The sequence below is a fragment of the Eptesicus fuscus genome, chromosome 13 (assembly GCF_027574615.1).
Source record: "Eptesicus fuscus isolate TK198812 chromosome 13, DD_ASM_mEF_20220401, whole genome shotgun sequence".
Taxonomy (NCBI): domain Eukaryota; kingdom Metazoa; phylum Chordata; class Mammalia; order Chiroptera; family Vespertilionidae; genus Eptesicus; species Eptesicus fuscus.
In genome coordinates, this window is record NC_072485.1 from 59,361,388 (window position 1) to 59,379,071 (window position 17,684).

General features: G+C 36.9%; 1 protein-coding gene across 1 annotated transcript in view; it reads left to right on the forward strand.

Moving 5' to 3' along the window:
- Positions 1-17,684, forward strand: part of ANO3 (anoctamin 3) — a 279,163-nt gene that overhangs the window by 38,320 nt on the left and 223,159 nt on the right. Inside the window, exon 2 of the mRNA XM_054725150.1 lies at positions 15,500-15,571. Coding sequence (XP_054581125.1) covers positions 15,500-15,571 — 72 coding nt within the window. The remainder of the gene's footprint in view (positions 1-15,499; positions 15,572-17,684) is intronic.

The following is a 17,684-nucleotide window of genomic DNA, read 5'->3' on the forward strand; positions in this document are numbered from 1 at the left end:
CTCTTCCACTCCCCCTCCCCTCCCCCTCCTCCTCTGTAAAATTCAATGAAAACATTTTTTTTAAATCAGGAAACTTACATTGGGACAGCATGTGTATAGTTCTATGTCATGTTATTACATGTGGAAAGTTGTGTAGTCCTACTAAATCAAGATACAGAACTATTCTGTCACCACAAAGATTTCTCTTGTGCTGCCTTTTTATAGTCAAATCCCCCTTCCGCCCACCTTCCAACACTCCTAAACCCTGCTAACTGCTAATCTGTCTGGAATCAACATCCCCTGAGGGAACAGGTCTCCATTTCCCAGGAGGGTGCTTCCATAGCATCCCCACTCCGCTCAGTTATTGGCAGGAGCAGCTGACAAGCCTACCCTTACCAAAAGCAGTAATAGATTTTAAAGCACAACAACTGGGCAGCTGGTATTTCATGCTCCCTGGAGTCAGAGATCTGACAGGCTCATTCCCACAGCTGCCAAAATCAGTAAGAACATGTGTCATATCTGTCTCTGCCATTGTTTTATCCCCAGCGCTTGGCATATAGTAGTGATAATACTTTACTGTGTACCAAACACTGTTCAAGGTACTTTTTGTGTAGTGACTCACTTAAATCTTACTATAAGCTTATGAAGTAATTAACATTATCATCTCTCTTTTACAGATGAAGATATAAAGATATCAAAAGGCTAAGTAACTTGTCCAAGGTCATACAGCTTATAAATGGCAGGCAGACTGGCTTCAATATCATCAGGTGTATATAATATTATAGCAGGCATTCAATTTCTGTTAAAAATAATGAATGCATTATTTTCTCCTCATATTCATTGTTGAAACATTTCCAACCCAATCTAAACTCCTGTTGAGAATAGGAAAATCAAGAGACTAAAATAATTAAGGTAAGCCTAAACGGACCCTCCTCCCAAAATGTTATTAGATGCAACTCTGTTCAAACTCCACCTCAGATGACTTGAGAGAGATTCCTCTTCACATGTAGTTTAAAAGATTATGAAAAACTTTAAGCTTTAGAAACTAAAATTTGGCAAAGATATTCTGAACTGGAGTAAATATATGTAATAACTTTTACTCCCTACAGTAATTTTTACTTAGGTAAACCAGTGTCAGCAAAAGCATTTATAGGAGATTTTTATCAAACATATTTTGGCAAGAAAAGTATGGGATATTTAACATTCATCAAAAATGTACATAGAATTGCAAAGCCCTAGTACCAGGTTATGTGCTGATAGGTTCTGAAAATCTTGTTGAAGGGACATAACCTTCCCTTTGTCCTTCTGTGGCCCTTCTTACAACTAGGGTTGGGCGGTTCTATAACAACCAACTGTCTTCTGCAGGATCCTCATCTCCTTTGGAAGATGTCTCCCAAACCCAGCTCATGCCCATAAGAAAACTATAGCTCAACAATGATAAAACCACCTAGATCAGCTGTAATTCATATCTTCCCAGGCCAAAGCAAAAACACGGAATCCATTACTCTGCATCTACACACTGTTTAACCTGTTTTGAAATTAATATCTGCAGCAGGAAACTGTGAAGCAGGGCTTGGGGTTACATTAACTCGGCCACCAATAGAACTCTATTTTTTTTCCTGGATTTCACTTTGCAATTATTATATCATCAGCCTGAAATGCAGGTGTTGGACAAAAGATTCTAAGACTCCTCATTTTCAGTGGAAATATAGTTGACAATGCTGTCCATAGGATCATGGACTGTCCTTCTCATAATATACTGAAGAGAAACATATATCTGAGACTCAGGGACTGATCTGAACTGTGCTTTCCCTGAGCAAACAGATTTTTTGTGTTTTCTTATTATTATTTTTTCTTCAATAGATTATTTGATTCCTGTGTCTGTGTGTAGCTGGTAGGAAATATATCAGGGGCAAATGTGTTGCCAACCTCTAATAAAATTAGAGACCCCCATGTCCTGCATTCTGTATATTAATTTCACTTTGGATTCATCTTTTCCTAAAAATATTTTCTTTTCTATTTCTTCTCAGTGTTTAAATATGTGTATTTATTCATTCCTAAAAAAGATAATATATATTTTTAATAAAGAAGTTTAATCTGTTATTCTTGGCATTGCACAGGTCAGTTTATGGCATTTAAAAATTATTCAGATGACTAAATAAAATAACATAGTATATCTAATTCATCCAGTTGAAAACAATACTTATTTATCACTTCAAACAAGCATCAGGAGAAAATTCAAGTTTTATGAACCCCAGTAGTCTTTAATTTGAGAGGCTTTTTAAAAAAATACAAAATTACGAATATAGAATTAGAAAGTGAATGATAAACCAAAACCAATTTCTAAATTTTTAAAAGATGACAAAAAAATAAAAATTACAAAGTCCAGAAAAAATGTGTTTCAAGTAACTACCTGTCATGAATCTATAATTACTTTTCTTACATTTTGACTCCATACTTCTTCAATATTTTTAATGGATTTTTATAACATTTCCTACAGAAAAAAAAATTGAAATGCAACTCACTGCTTCCTCCAAATTCATTGATCAAATATTTAACATTGTTATTGTTTAAAAATTTTCCCCACAACTCATTATGAATATTTCCATGCCAATTTTATGTTTCTATGAGAAAGGGTAAAACCTTTTTTTTTCCCCTTCATATATGTGCTATGTGATGTCACTGAGTTTTACATTTTCCTGTGCGGGAACTACTCTTGAACCCTCTTTGAATGGATGTCACTCATGTACCAGTCTGTTAGCATAACTGTATCTTAAAAAAAAACTAAAAAATATGACAATGTGAGTATGTTTCTAAGCTTCTTTTCTTGGTCTTGGAAGGTCCAGGGAATACGAGGGAACCCAGTGCTTAAAGTTTATTATCTTCACTATGCGTTTGTTCGGCAAGCAAGAGTGGAAGCACCATGCCTTTAGTTAATTATTTAAAGCATTTAACAATTAGTTCAACACAAAGAGTAGCTCATAATTGCTACTAAAAATGAGAATGAATAGAGCCCACATCTTCCAGGGAAGAGAAAAGGCCTGACCTTTAGTGAGGGCCCACTCAGGTGGACCTACGCCGAGAATTTTTTTTGTTTGTTTTAATGAATCCATCTTTTAATCTATTCAATAAATACTTAAGAACACCAATTATCCAGGATACTAGAAATATATAATCAAAAAGACAGACCTGGGACCTTAAATTCTAATGGGGGATAATAACCAATTAAATAAACTGATAATTAAGTAATTAAAATTAATAAACAATACACAATTTAATTAATAACTACAAATTGTAATGAGTACTCTGAAGGAAACAAATAGAGTGCTATGAGAAAAAAATTGAGAGATTGGAGACTAAATCTAGATATAGATAACTCTAAAACATTATGTAAGCTCAGACCTGCAAGATGTGAGAGAACCAGATACAAAAAAAATGAGAAAAGTATGGTCAGGGGTGGGGATTCATTTGTGAAAAGACCTTGAAACCATAACTTGTCAGGGGCAACTTAGAGAAAAGCAATGTGCCGAATCGAGGGGATAGGTGGGTGGTATGAGGTGACCTGGGGGCACAGGCAGCTCCAGATCACTGCAGCCTTGGCAGCCAGGGCAAGGAGGGGTCTGCGTGCAGTGGGAGCAACTTCACAGCTGAATCTGTGGCTGACATGTCATACCAGGTGTACCGGTTAATAATGCAGATTTTGTCATCAAAGAAAACACAATAACTTCAAGAGAAACATCAAAAGTGCTTTATTCAAAGTAATGTCCATCGCTAGCTACACATTTCCTCCATCTTTCAGGTAATTTGTGGATACCGTCCCAATAGAATTTTTCTTGTTTTAAGGCAGACCATTCAGAGACCCAATTTTCCACTTCTTCGTATGTTTTGAAGTGCTGCTCAGAAAGTGTGTGTGCCATCGATCGGAACAAGTGGTAATCTGAAGGAGCAAGGTCTGGTGAATACGGCGGGTGGGTTAATACTTCCCACGCAAGATCTTTTAACGTGTCTTTAACTGGTTTTAAAGTGTGTGATAGTGTGTCATCATGAAGCAAAATTACTTTGCTGAGTCTTCTGGAACATTCTGGCCATTGCATGATCAAAGCGTCGTTCACATTGATTATGTGTTATCAGTATTAACGGTTTCACCTGGTTTTAGAAGCTCATAATACACCAGACCTTCCTGATCCCACCAAACGCAGAGCATTGTCTTCTTTCCAAAGAGATTTGTCCTTGCAGTCGATGTTGATGGTTGACCTGGATCAACCCATGATTTTGTGCCTTTGGGATTCTCAAAATAAATCCACTTTTCATCGCCAGTCACAATTCGATGCAGAAAAGACTTTCTTTCGTGCCATTGAAGCAACATTTTACTGATGACTTTTCAGTTTTCCATTTGTCTTTCGTTCAGTTGATGCGGTACCCATTTCCCTTCCTTTAAAATCTTTCCCATTGCTTGTAAATGATCGGAAATTGTTTGCTGAGCAGCGTTTAATCTTTCTGCAAGTTGTTTCTAAGTTTAACACGCATCTTCATCCCCTAATGCTTGTAATTGTTGGTCTTCAAACTTTTTCATTTGACCTGGACGTTCTTTGTCTTTCACATCGAAATCATCACTTCTAAAGCGTTTAAACCAGCATTCACAAGTATCTTGAGATGGAGCACGTTCACCAAAAGCTTCCTGAAGTATACAATAACTTTCAGCAGCACTTTTCTTCAAAAATAATGAATTAAAACTTCCCGCAAATGCTCTTTTTTTGGCATGAAATTCGACATTTTTAAGTGTAAAAATATCTATGATGTTAACACATTCAAAAATTTGACATATGAAGTTTTGAAGCTTGTCAATACAACAAAATAGCATCATATCAAATCGCAGATATATCAATATATATCTAACTCCATCTATTGAAAAAAAAAATCTGCATTATTAACCGGTACACCTGCTACTTTCCATTCAGTCTATCGGGCTAAATGTCCTGTGTGCAGCATGGACCATATGAACACAATAGAGGGAAGTTAGGAGTTGATCCATCAGTGAGGGTAGGGGTGATGGTGACTTGCACTAGGTAATAGATTGCAGTTGGAGCAGAGTGGCATAAAATATATGATAATGGCTGGTGAGTAGAACATGAGTTAAAGTACAGGAGAAAGAGGATTCAGACTTAATGTGGAGCAAGATTGAAAGAGAAACAGATTTTGTTTAGCCTTAAAGCAACCCAGTGAGGTGAATGATTTTATACCCATTACATGAATAATAGTGAGAGAGCTTTAACTTTCCTTTTTATCCTTCAATTTAGAAGTGGAAGAATATAACTTAATTTCTTACTGTACTTATTGCCTTAAGAAATGCACATTTCGAATACTGTACTGATCTTCCTTCCTCCCATTAAGTTTTTGGATGTTTGGACTAGTTAGTCTCAAGCCTATGAAATGAAGAACTATTGTTAGAGCTGCCTTGCCTTCAGGATTTCCACTAGAGAGCACTACCACAATGCGTTTTATCTTCTTTTCACTAAAACATTCTGTTTTGGTAACAATGGTAAAGGTAATACCTACTAGTCACCCTCAGACTTAATCTTAATAAAGTTCATCGCTTTGTAATCTTTTAGAAAATTGTATGCCCATTTTGCACAAGTGCCTAGTGTCTTGATTAAAATCTTTTGAAAGAAGAAAATGTAAGAAATGAAGGGATGGGGGTGAGGGGAAGAAACTCATCATGTACATAATTGGCAACAAGGCAACTAACTTAAACTGTCGGTGGAGAAACAATCTGAAAATATTTTATTAAGTAAGATATATAAGATTATATAAAATTTAATAAAAACTATTGTTATTACTTTAAGACATATAAAATCATTTTGACCTGTCTTTATTTTTTTTATTTTAAGTGAATATCTAATAAAATATTTAAGAAATATTAAAGGGTACTTTTAACATGATCCCCAAATCTATTTTTTCTATATACATTAATGAATATATATATACATATATATTTTTTACCATAGCAAGTTTTCAAAGCACTTGAGTCATACAGGGTATCTCCAGTTTAATAAATAATAGAAAATAAGCATAAACAGAACAACAATAATAACAGCAACCATCTGAGTGCCAGTTGACCTGCTAATCACTTTACATATAGAATCTTAATCATTTCTGTTGTGTCTGAAGTGTTGGTTTCAGACGCATGCCAGACAGGGCAACCCTGGGTGTCCCTACCCTTTGTCACGTGCTGAATCATGAACTGCTGCGTGAGGACAGCAGCAGCCACAGCGCAGCGGTCCATGGAAGGGCATGAGTGATGAAAGCATCGCTCAGAGTGGAGTCCCTAAGGCACCAGCAGATAGATGAGTGCCCTCCCAGTGAGTTGAGTGTTTCTAATTTGGGATTGCCTTCCTCCCAGGAGTCTGACTCATAAGGTGTTGTGGTTCTGAAAGGCCCTTGGATTTCATTTGTCGCCTCCTGATATCAGACAAAGTGGCAAATACCATGTTTCCAGTCGGCCCTGTTCCACCCTAACAGATGGCTATTAGCTCAGCCTGCTGGGAAATCAACCTTTCGTTGCCCATCTGAAAATAAACAGGTCGGTTCTGCACATCCTGAAGTTACAGTGGGAGAAATAGCTCAGGGTGCTCTGAAAACAGAATGCGAAAATACAGTCACAGAAGAAAGCTTTCTTAACCGCAACAGATATGTATGTGATAGATCTGAATATTTTGGAAATAGGCCAACTCCTCTTTCCATCAGATACAGATCAGACTGAATCTTCTGAAAGTTGTCGTTTAATATATCTCTGGGGTTGCTCTCGCAGGTGTCATTGTTTGAAAATAAGTCTGAGAAAACAGAGCCCAATGGGCACTTTGAGCCAAATTCCTCCCTTTGCCCACCCTCCCTCACCTATGCTTCCACCTTCCACGTTCTTAATGAGATTGTTTTTGTTTTTTTCCTTTTTCAAACTACAGAGCTGACTCCCTCTAGATTCTGTTTTTATGTATGAGCCTGAAAATTCTCTTGTGATAAGTACACTGCAAAGCTAACTGGAAAAGGGAATGGTTCTGCCTCTGATGTTCACTTCTTAAATATATGTGTGTGGGGGGTGAGGATTAATACAAAAAAGAAAATGAATTGGTTTAATATTCTCTGTAATAAAATGGCAGTGGGTAGTAAGATTACTTTTTCTTTAGTATTGGTAACTGATCTTATGTGCATATATATATATATATATATATATATTATGTTTTTGGTGCCTAAGGTAAATGAGCTCTTATCACATGAATGAGTTTATTAAAACCCTAATGCAGTGGTCGGCAAACTCATTAGTCAACAGAGCCAAATATCAACAGTACAACGATTGAAATTTCTTTTGAGAGCCAAATTTTTTAAACTTAATCTTCTTCTAATGCCACTTCTTCAAAACAGACTCACCCAGGCCGTGGTATTTTGTGGAAGAGCCACACGAAAGGGGCCAAAGAGCCACATGTGGCTCGCGAGCCTCAGTTTGCCAACCACTGCCCTAATGCCTTGGTCAGGTTAGCAGTTTCTTTGTGAGTCACTGAATGTGAACATCTCTAACATAGATGAGAACGTGCCTATATGTGATGACAGTGCTGTACTGAACGTAGACTAATTGTCCCTCCTTTTAATGCTTTGACGGGTGGCTAATATTAAGCAACATATTAAAGTCATTGAAATTTAAATCACATCTGTCTTTTACCAATCTACAAGGGAGAGCAAAAGTAAATGTGCTGACATGATACAATCTTCCCAGTTACTCACACAGATGGAATTCCTTCTTAAGCCTGAGGTTAGTTTTACCCTGAGACATGAAGATTTGCCGATGTTAAAGGTTAGAGGAAGAAGAGGGGTCGGTCATTCTTGCTATTGAGGGGTCAGTCATTCTTGCTATTCTCTGTGTTAGGTGATAGAAAAATCACATAGGTGAGAAGTTGTAGATGCTTCTATTACATTTCACTGCAGTGAGCAAATATTTTTTAAAATATTTTTTTATTGATTTCAGAGAGGAAAGGAGAGGAAAAGATAGAAACATCAATGATGAGAGAGAATCATTGATCAGCTGCCTCCTGCACACCCCCTGCTGGGGATGGAGCCTGCAACTGGGCATGTGCCCTGACTGGGAATCAAACTGTGACCACTTGGTTCATAGTTTGATGCTCAACCACTGAGCCACAGCTGCCGAGCTATAGTGAGCAATTATTGATGAATGATAGCAAAGATGTTGATTTGACAAGCACCCCTATTTTCAAAATGAATAGGGCTATAACAATTTTTATTTTTTATAATTTACATACAAACAAAGGAGTCATATTTCATTATGAAAAAATATTATTAGCTTCCAAGGTACATGAATATGGGTTTGCTCTGAGCCCTTGAGTATGAAGAACTGGGAGCTGGAACAGACCTACTAATGTTATAATGAACCCTCTCTTGGGCTACTATAATTCATGACTGTCCAAAATATATTTGGGGAGCTCTAGAGATAGGAAGACACAAACAAGGTGGCTCACTCCATATTGAATAACTCTAAAAATTGTATTGGTTCACATATTTACAAGTTATATTTTAGGAGTTAATTAATGAGATTGCTTCCTATAAATTAAAGTTAGCAATCATTGGATGCTTACGTTCTTTCTTCTAGACAAATACTAGTATCCATCATTATTCAACTCTTCCACATATGAATTCCTTCTTACCCCGTAGTATTTAAGTATTTCCTTTTGTTACCTTTAGATGCCCTTGGGTATTACCTTTATACCTTGCTACATTTATCAGAAACATTTTAAATTTTGCTTTATAAAAAGGATATTTTTTTTTTTAGTAGTGAGTATTTCTGTCAATATCAGGAATAACCAGGGAGTGTCACTGTTCTAACACAAACAAATACTTACTGGTTTGATGTCCAATAATGATCAACAATATTCTCGCATAAACCTTTACAACTTGTAATTATGAAGAATACAGGCAGTGGGATGGATAAATCAAGATTATTCCACCCACATCCATCAGCTATTGTATATTTGTGATGCCTTTTTTTCTTCCACTAGTCAACTTCAGTTTAGCAAGAAGAAAATTTATTTTTCATTCCCTTCAAAATAAAAGACTGATCATTTTCCCCAAAATGCTGCTACCACTCAATTATTTTGATTGTCATAGACAACTTTCTCATATACACTGGTAAGAAATTATTTCTAGCTTTATTTCAATCATTTATTAAATTGATTCTATATTTTTTAACTTCACAACAATGCAACAAAGGACTCATTATTCATTGTGTAACTCATGAAAAAGAGGCTGAGATACATGAATTACTGGACTCAGGGTAATATAGCAAGTAACACGTCTGACATTACAAGCCAAGACTGACACTAGACCTCCATTTTTCCACTAAAACCCTCTTGCCCTCAAACTATACGTGCAACAATGGGAAGCTTAGAAACTAGTTTCTCAATCCTTGAACATGTTGGCATTTATTGGACTTCATGGATATCACCTTTGTCTTCCCTGTCTGAATTCTGAAACAATTGAGAAATAGAGACCTAGAGACCGACAGATGGATATCTAAAGGTCAGTTGTATAATTGATGAAAGCCAGAAGACTGGGACTTTGATGTGTGGCCAAATGAGCTTGCCCAATTTCCTCTCCTGAATCTGACACCTAGCCATCAATAGCTAGGAATCTCAGGCAACCCCCATAGTGTCAATAAAAGTGGTGCCAAGAGAGAGGGGAATGGACTAAAATGAATAAGAAGAAATTACTGAAGCAAGCACTACTAGTTCCCTTTTCTCCCAAACTTTCAAATCACATAACTCAGATAAATTAAAATTTTCCCAAGAGATGAGAGGTCAGAAGTGTACTCTACTGAAATCTTTACACATGGAAACTGGAAGCTATGGAAAAATTGTTCCCTGAAACAGATGTGTTTTTATATCTGCAATGCCATGCAAGGTTATTTCAGGCTTGGTAGTGATTGTTGTCATATAATAATTTCAAGGATTTGGACTTTTACTCTGAGTGAAGTGGGAGTTACATTGAGTGAAGGGTTTCAAGCAGAGGAGTCATATTAGCTGGATTTCATTTTAGATTCATCTGTCTCATGTCTATTCACTGTCAACCCCAAACTTACTTTCAACTGAGATGGGAAAACCGTGGGAGAATATGGTCTGGGAGCAATATCAGAAGTTCATTTGGAAATGGTGAGTTTGAACATGGTTCTTTCAGATCCAATGGAATGTGAAGAAGGCAGACATGTGACGTATGCCTGTAGCTAGGGAGAGATATCTGGACTAGAGGTGTGCATTTAGGAGATATAGATGTATATGTAATATTTAAAAATATGAGAGAGGCCCTGGCTGGTTTGGCTCAGTGGATAGAGCATCAGCCTGCAGACCAAGGGGTCCCAGGTTTGATTCCAGTCAAGGGCACATGCCAGGGGTTGCAGGCTCAATCCCCAGTAGGGAGCGTGCAGGAGGCAGCCAATCAATGATTCCTCTCATCATTGATGTTTCTATCTCTCTCTCTCTCTCTCCTTTCCTCTCTCAAATCAATAAAAATATATATTTTAAAAAATAAAAATATGAAAGAGGATGAGATCACTAAGGATAGGAAATAAAGATAGAGAAGAGAAGGGCACAAAGATTGATCCATGGGCCTTTCCAGAGTTAACATGTCAAGAGATGAGAGGAATGCACACAGGAACCTGAGAAGGAGCATGCAGTGGGGTGGGAAAAGAGCCAAGGGAACATGTGACTCAGGAAGCCAAGTGAGAAAAGTGTATCCACTAGAAAGGCACAATAAATTATGTCACATGCCCTAAATATATAAATGAGCTGGAGGCTAAGAATTGACCATTGACTTCGACATTGAAGTGGTTGTTGGGGAGTAGTTTTAGTGGAGTTACAAAACAAAAAATATATATATTGTAGAAGATTTAAGAAGAGGAATTAGAAATAGTGACTATTGACCCTGCTTTTGTGGAATTTTGGAGCAAATGAGAACACACAAATTGAGGAGAAGCCACCAGGAGAACTACAATCAAGAGAGGTTGCTTTTTTATCTTGGGTGGTGTTTTCAGGAACTGAAACAGCAGGCTTGCATGTTGGTGAGAGGGAGCAGCAGAATCTGGGTTTGATTCTGTAAGGAGAGAGCATGGGGAAATTAGTGGGCTGCTGTCCCAAGTTAGCTGAGAGGATGGTAACTACTGCATAAGTAGAGGAGATGGCCTTAGTTGGAAGTGCAGTTAGTCTATCTGAGTATCAGACAATGAAGTCAGAATATAGGAGTTCAGATGCTGGTAGGTGGGTGGGAGCTGCGGAAGTTTTCTTCAGATTGCTTTAATCTTCTGAGTGAAATAGGAAGCCAAATCATCAACTCAAAGTGAGGATTGGAGAGGAGGTGTTAGAAGACAGAGTTTGAAGTGAGGGAATAAAATATGAAATAGTTTTTTTGGAGACTGGGAAAATAAGGTAATTAGGGAAATATATTTTGACTGTTAGGCCACATTAAGTACCACTTGAGGTTATTGTTATGAATTTGAAGGAGATCAGTTCCCATTTTGACATGATTTTACCTCCAGATGTAGTTTAAGTGCCCAGGTATATATGCATGAAGTAAGTGTGATACACACACACACACACACACACACACACACACACCTCATATTTAAAAGTAATATTTTGCATCTCCCCCATTCTATTCAAAAGAATTTTTAATAATACTTATGGTCATGTTACAGTTCTATCAGATATGGTATTTTGGAAAATAAGAATTCAAAAGCTTGATTCAATGTCATGATGCAATTGCTAGTATTTTCCTTTTTTTGGCTATTTCCTCTCACAACATTGATCCTGATTTTAAAAACACAAAAAAAAAAACATGAACAAAAACTGCACACTCAATTAACTTAACCAAGTATATACAAACTAGTAGCCCTGCACACGAATCCGTGTGCCAGTAGCTCGGCAATAGCTCGCTGCCGCCCTCCAGTAGCTCTCCGCCCACTGCCCTGCCCTCCTGTAGCTGCCCCCCTGCATCCCCCTCATAGCTTGCTGCCCTGCCCCCTCCTACAGCTCTCTGCCACCTGCTTGTAGCTCACTGCCCCACCCTCCTGCTGATCCGTGATCCGGTTGTTATGTAGTTGTCCGTTACGCTTTATGGCGTAACGACCATTTGCATATTACATCTTTATTATATAGGAAGGATTGAAAGTGATTTTAACAATCAACCCCTTCCCCTCACTGCACATAGGGAAGCTAAAGCCCAGAGGAGAGAGATTGGTCCATAGTGCGCAAGATTTGTACAGTTCTATCCATGGAATTTTCTGGTTACACTTTACCTTATTTGTTCTCTTTAGAGTCAGCTCACAAATCAGACTCTGCCTTACGTTATTATAGGACCAGGGGGTGTTACTTGTTCAGGTTTTGGCAGTCATACAAGAACAACCAGCTGGGAGCTTTCATGGTGATAGTCTTCTGCAGAACAGGTGTGTTTAAAAAGTTTTGTGCTAATTCCAGGTAGGTGCCAAACCTGTCTTTTCATATATACTCAAGAGCTTGTCTGAGCAAAAGTAACTAATCCTTGCATCATATACCTTATATCATTGTTAGGAAAATGGCACTACTTAATTACCTCTTCATAATGTTAAGTTTCATAAGATAAAGCAACCCAATAGAAAATCCAGAATTACCCCTGTGATTAGCTTTCTAATTTCCATTTGGAACTTTAACAGTCATGGATCCTTGCCCTCTGTCATTCATAGCCTTGTAACCTTGGTTAAGTAACTGGGCTTTCTGGGCCTATAGTTTTTTAACCTAGTACATAATAAAATGGCCTTAATCAGTGGTTTGAATATTTTTAGAATGGTAGCATCCAGGCTGGATGAGAAATAAAAGTAAAGTAAATTGTGTTTTTATTTAAATTAGAGCTAGCATGGCTCAGTTGACCACTCTTATTGTCTGACCTTCCTAAGAAATGACTGTCATCTGTAATGGTGTTTTGATTTACTCCTTCATTCAATTGTTAAGATTAGCTTTTTAGGAACTTTTATAATTAATTTCTAATTTTACTGGATTATAGTCACAGAATATGCTCAGAAACACTCTTATTTGGCCCCATCAAAGTGAAATCCTGTGGTTGTCTCTTTCTCTCAGCCTGGTGATGTACCCTGGTTTGTACTGACATTTTGAGTACTTGCTGTGACCTTGTGTTGCTATGAACAGAGTTGCTATTGTGGTCCAATCAACAACAAAATACTCACTTCTGAGTATTTGTTTCATAAGTGCTTAAAAGCCTCTGTGTTTATATGTTGTGTTCACATTTCTATATACTATTTCACAATAGCAAATACACACACACATACACTACCGTCTTTGAGCTAAACAGCCATCTACTCTTCTCTCCCCATCTACTAAAAGCTTTTCCGCCTAGAAGCAGAACTCTTGCCTTCTTATATTTTATAAAGTGTTCTGTTTATTTCCCACATGGCTCATATCACATTTTCCTTTAAACCTCCCATAAAGTAACTTTTCTAAAAAATCTATTTCACTCAAAACTAATGCTTACATTTAATGCCATACCACACTACATTGCAGATATCATACCCATATCCATATCTATGTTACAACTCTGTGAACGGTCAGGTTACACCAGGTTGATAAGAAAATTATTATAACTCCAGTTAAGTAAGTGGGAAACTTAATATTTTAAAGAGGAAAGGGAGTTTAGATCACTCAGTTCAATCCCCTCAGATACAGAAAGAGAAATTAAGGAAGAGTGAACTTCCCAAGGTTATCCAGTTGGTTGGTCTGGACTCAGTATCATTCTGAACTGCTTCATTATTTCTTTGAAAAGAAAAAACAAGCATAAATAAATAAATAAATAACCCCAAAAATAACAATATTCCACACAACTTTGATCCTAATCAAGAAAATAATTGTAAATTATGTTGTGTCTCAGCATTGATAGTATGTGATTTAGATTCAGTCAAGTTTAGAAATCATCATACCTTGAATCAGTTAGTGGTTGCAAGCATCATTGAATAGTCTCAGCATTTTAAAATAAACAACTTCTGGCACTGGCTGTCCTCTCTTCCCCCACCTCTTTCAAGATTATAAGTAGCTCCGATGATTTTGGTGTCCATATTGGCCAGTTTATTTAAGGGATTTAATAAGACTAATGTAAGTTCTTCCACGGAGTCAGACTACAAACAAATTTTGCCTTACTCATGAAGCTTGTAAAAGGGGTTTCCCATCAATAGCTAATTTAATATCTAATATTTAACAAGTAGTCTGGAGAGACTTTTACTTAAAAACAAAAATTTTAGTGAAATATTTCAATTCACTTTTGTGTTTCTGAGGATGAACTAGTCAAATGTAATTATCTTCTTTCAAAATTCTTTATTGAACTTTTTATAACTGTTTTTCATACACGATATGAAACATTTGGCCAGATACATATCCTGACACCGACTAGCATTTTGAAAGTGATACGTAGTGGAAAACTACATTTAGAATATAGTTTTTGCTGAAACTATCATAGTTGTTTTTCCCAAAAAAAACACTTCACTTAAGGCTCTTCACTTCCTCACTGGTTTCCTTCTGCCAACCAGCTGAAAATATTGGCTAAGCATCTGTCTTGACCTCCTGTACTTTTTTCTTCCTATCCTTCTCTTCCAAGAGCCTACTCCTTATATAGGTTAAGTCCTGACCTCTGTGTGAACAACATCTCAATTATGTCTCCCACTCCTACCTCTCTCTCTCAGGCTCCTGATAGATTACAAATTACAGAATGGTTATTTATGTAAATTATAACATGTACTGAATTGCTCCAAACTTAACCCAAAGTTATGTCTGAAACAGCCTATGGTACCTCACACCAGCCTGAATTTTCAGCTGACTTGTTAAATGGAAAACGTTTGTCATGTTCAGGTCTCCCAGTGTTTGCAAAATTAGCACAAACTACAATTTAAAAAAACAAAATTTCTATCTCTCCTCTTTCTATACTCTTCAGCCAACTGTAGAATCCTGGTGTTTCTTTTGTAATGTTACTTATATATTTTACTTCCTACTGCCACAACCTTAATTGGAGCTTCCACTTAACATTAGGAATTCCTGGATGATCTATGAGGATCTATCTATGACTTTTTCATAATTTTCTACTTACGATTGTCAGATACAGCTTTTAAGGTTGGGTGGGCAGGATATTAAAAGACCATGTTACTCACCTTGGGAAAGTGTAATTAGAAAATCTAACCATTCTAAGCTCTTTCAAAGATGACAGAAATCAGCTTGCATAACAGCAAATAGAGCCTACCCACCTGCTTAGTTTCTAATGCAATTAGCTGAAAGTTATGTCCTCCTACATACTTTTTCATAACTAATTTGATCTATACCACATGGCAGTTTTACAGCAGTGATAGTCAACATGAAAAACTCTTTTTAATAATTTTCGGCTATCTTTCTTTCTGGTCTACTGAGTTTCTAAGCAAATGTTCTTTTGTTCCCTCTCACAGGCCTGCAAAAGTACTCATCTCATCATGGGCTTGAGAAGAGTGTGTGGGCTGCCAATGGCATATATAATGAAGGTGAGGATGGAGTTTCAGGCAATCCTGCCAACTTTGCTCTTCAGTATAATGAATTAGCAACTTCAGAGTCTTTGTGGGCTGTGAAAATTTAACACAAATTTTCAGTATCATATTATTAATTATCAATGCAGTTCACCATGCAGTTTGCAGAGCACATTCACATCTGTAATTTATTTCATTTCATCCTAAGCTTCTAGTGAAATTGCTTTGACTTACAAATGTCTAATATAAGAGCTTACATACAAAAACCTTTGCACCACTTGTTTTAAGAAATGTATTTACATTAAAAGATAATAACTTATATCTCATAGTAAGTATTAATAAATTAATCAGCAAAAGACCACTGTGAAAATCATTTAACCCTACCAGACCGCTGTACTGATTTTTCGGTAATTTCCGAATCTGCCGCTATACTGCTGTACCTAATTTTTGATACTTTGCCTAGACCTATTTTCTACAATGTCTCCAGGTTCCATTTTATTCTAACCACTTCTTTGCATGTAACTAACATTTTTCTATATCATGTTGATTTTTTCTCTTTAATGCTCAGGAGTCCAGGTATAGGGGACAGTTAGGTTCAGGGCCTCAGGTCTGGTAGGTTTAATATACATTTTTCTATAACTTTTCATATAAGATATTTAATATAAATTTTATTTAGTAACTAGTTAACTTATATAGATATGAATACACACATATCTACACTAATAAAAGAGAAATATGCCAATTGACTGTACCTCCATGACATCCACCAGCCAATCAGGAGTTAGTATGCATTTTAACTCAACAAAGATGGTGGGTTGATTTGCATACGCAGGCGCAGAGCGAAGACTGAAGACTCCAGCCTGAGCAAAGACTGAAGACTAAAGACTGAAGACTGAGGAGGCTTGGCTTCTCTGCTGCGGCCAGAGTGAAGGCCTGGGTCCCAGGTACCAGAGGAAAACCAGTGCCACAGCCAGGGAAGGGAAGGCCTATAGCACGAATCTTCATGCAACAGGCCTCTAGTGTATATATAAAAGAGAAAAATGCCCTAAAAGCCTTTAAAATTTAGTAAACAGCCATAACCAGTTTGGCTCAGTGGATAGAGCATCGGCCTGTGGACTCAAGGGTCCCAGGTTCGATCCCAGCCAAGGGCATGTACCTTGGTTGCGGGCACATCCCCAGTAGGAGGTGTGCAGGAGGCAGCTGATCAATGTTTCTCTCTCATCGATGTATCTAGCTCTCTATCCTTCTCCCTTCCTCTCTGTAAAAAATCAATAAAATATATTTAAAAAATAAATAAGTAAAATTTAGTAAACACACATACAAATAATAATAATAATAATAATAAGCCGGCACAATAGACAAAATCAGATAAATCCAAAATATACTTACCAATCAACTACTTTTTGAGGTCCAGTCATCAAGAGAATAAGGCTATTGGTTAACCAAATAATTGGTTATTGGCTAATAATTACATTTTAAGAGTAAACAGAGATTAAATCATTCAGAAGGTAGATAGTTCAAGCAAGAGAACATAAAACAGAGAAGCAAACATTGGCAATACTTGTTAGAGAACTGTTCATGGAAGAATTAACTCTGGCCCAAGAGATCCCCCTGTCCCAACACCAAATTGAGACGAGTACATTGAGCCATCATAGCCTAATGCTATTAATCTTTCAAATCATTACCTTTCCTTGGATTTAGACTTTACAGAATCTATTTTCCAGTGCATGTGGTGTGGAAGTGTGTGTTTTGTAGAATGTGTGTGCTGACTATGTGCTATGACTGCTAGTCCTCAAAGCAGTACTTTTTTCCCTAACATAATCATAATTTTATCAGCATTTTATTGGTATTATTTTTATTACAGGTTTATTGAGATATTATTGACATATATGTAAGTTTAAGGTATACAATGTGATGATCTACTACATATGTATAACATGACATATAATACACATATGTATTCAATAAGGTTTTATAATAAAGTTGGTTAACACCTCCATCCCCTCACATAATTAGCTTTTTTAGTGATGATGACTTTTAAGATTTACTCTCTTAACAACTTTCAAGCATATAAAACAGTTTTTTTCATTATAGCCAACATACTGTACATTAGGCCCCTATTCATCTTATA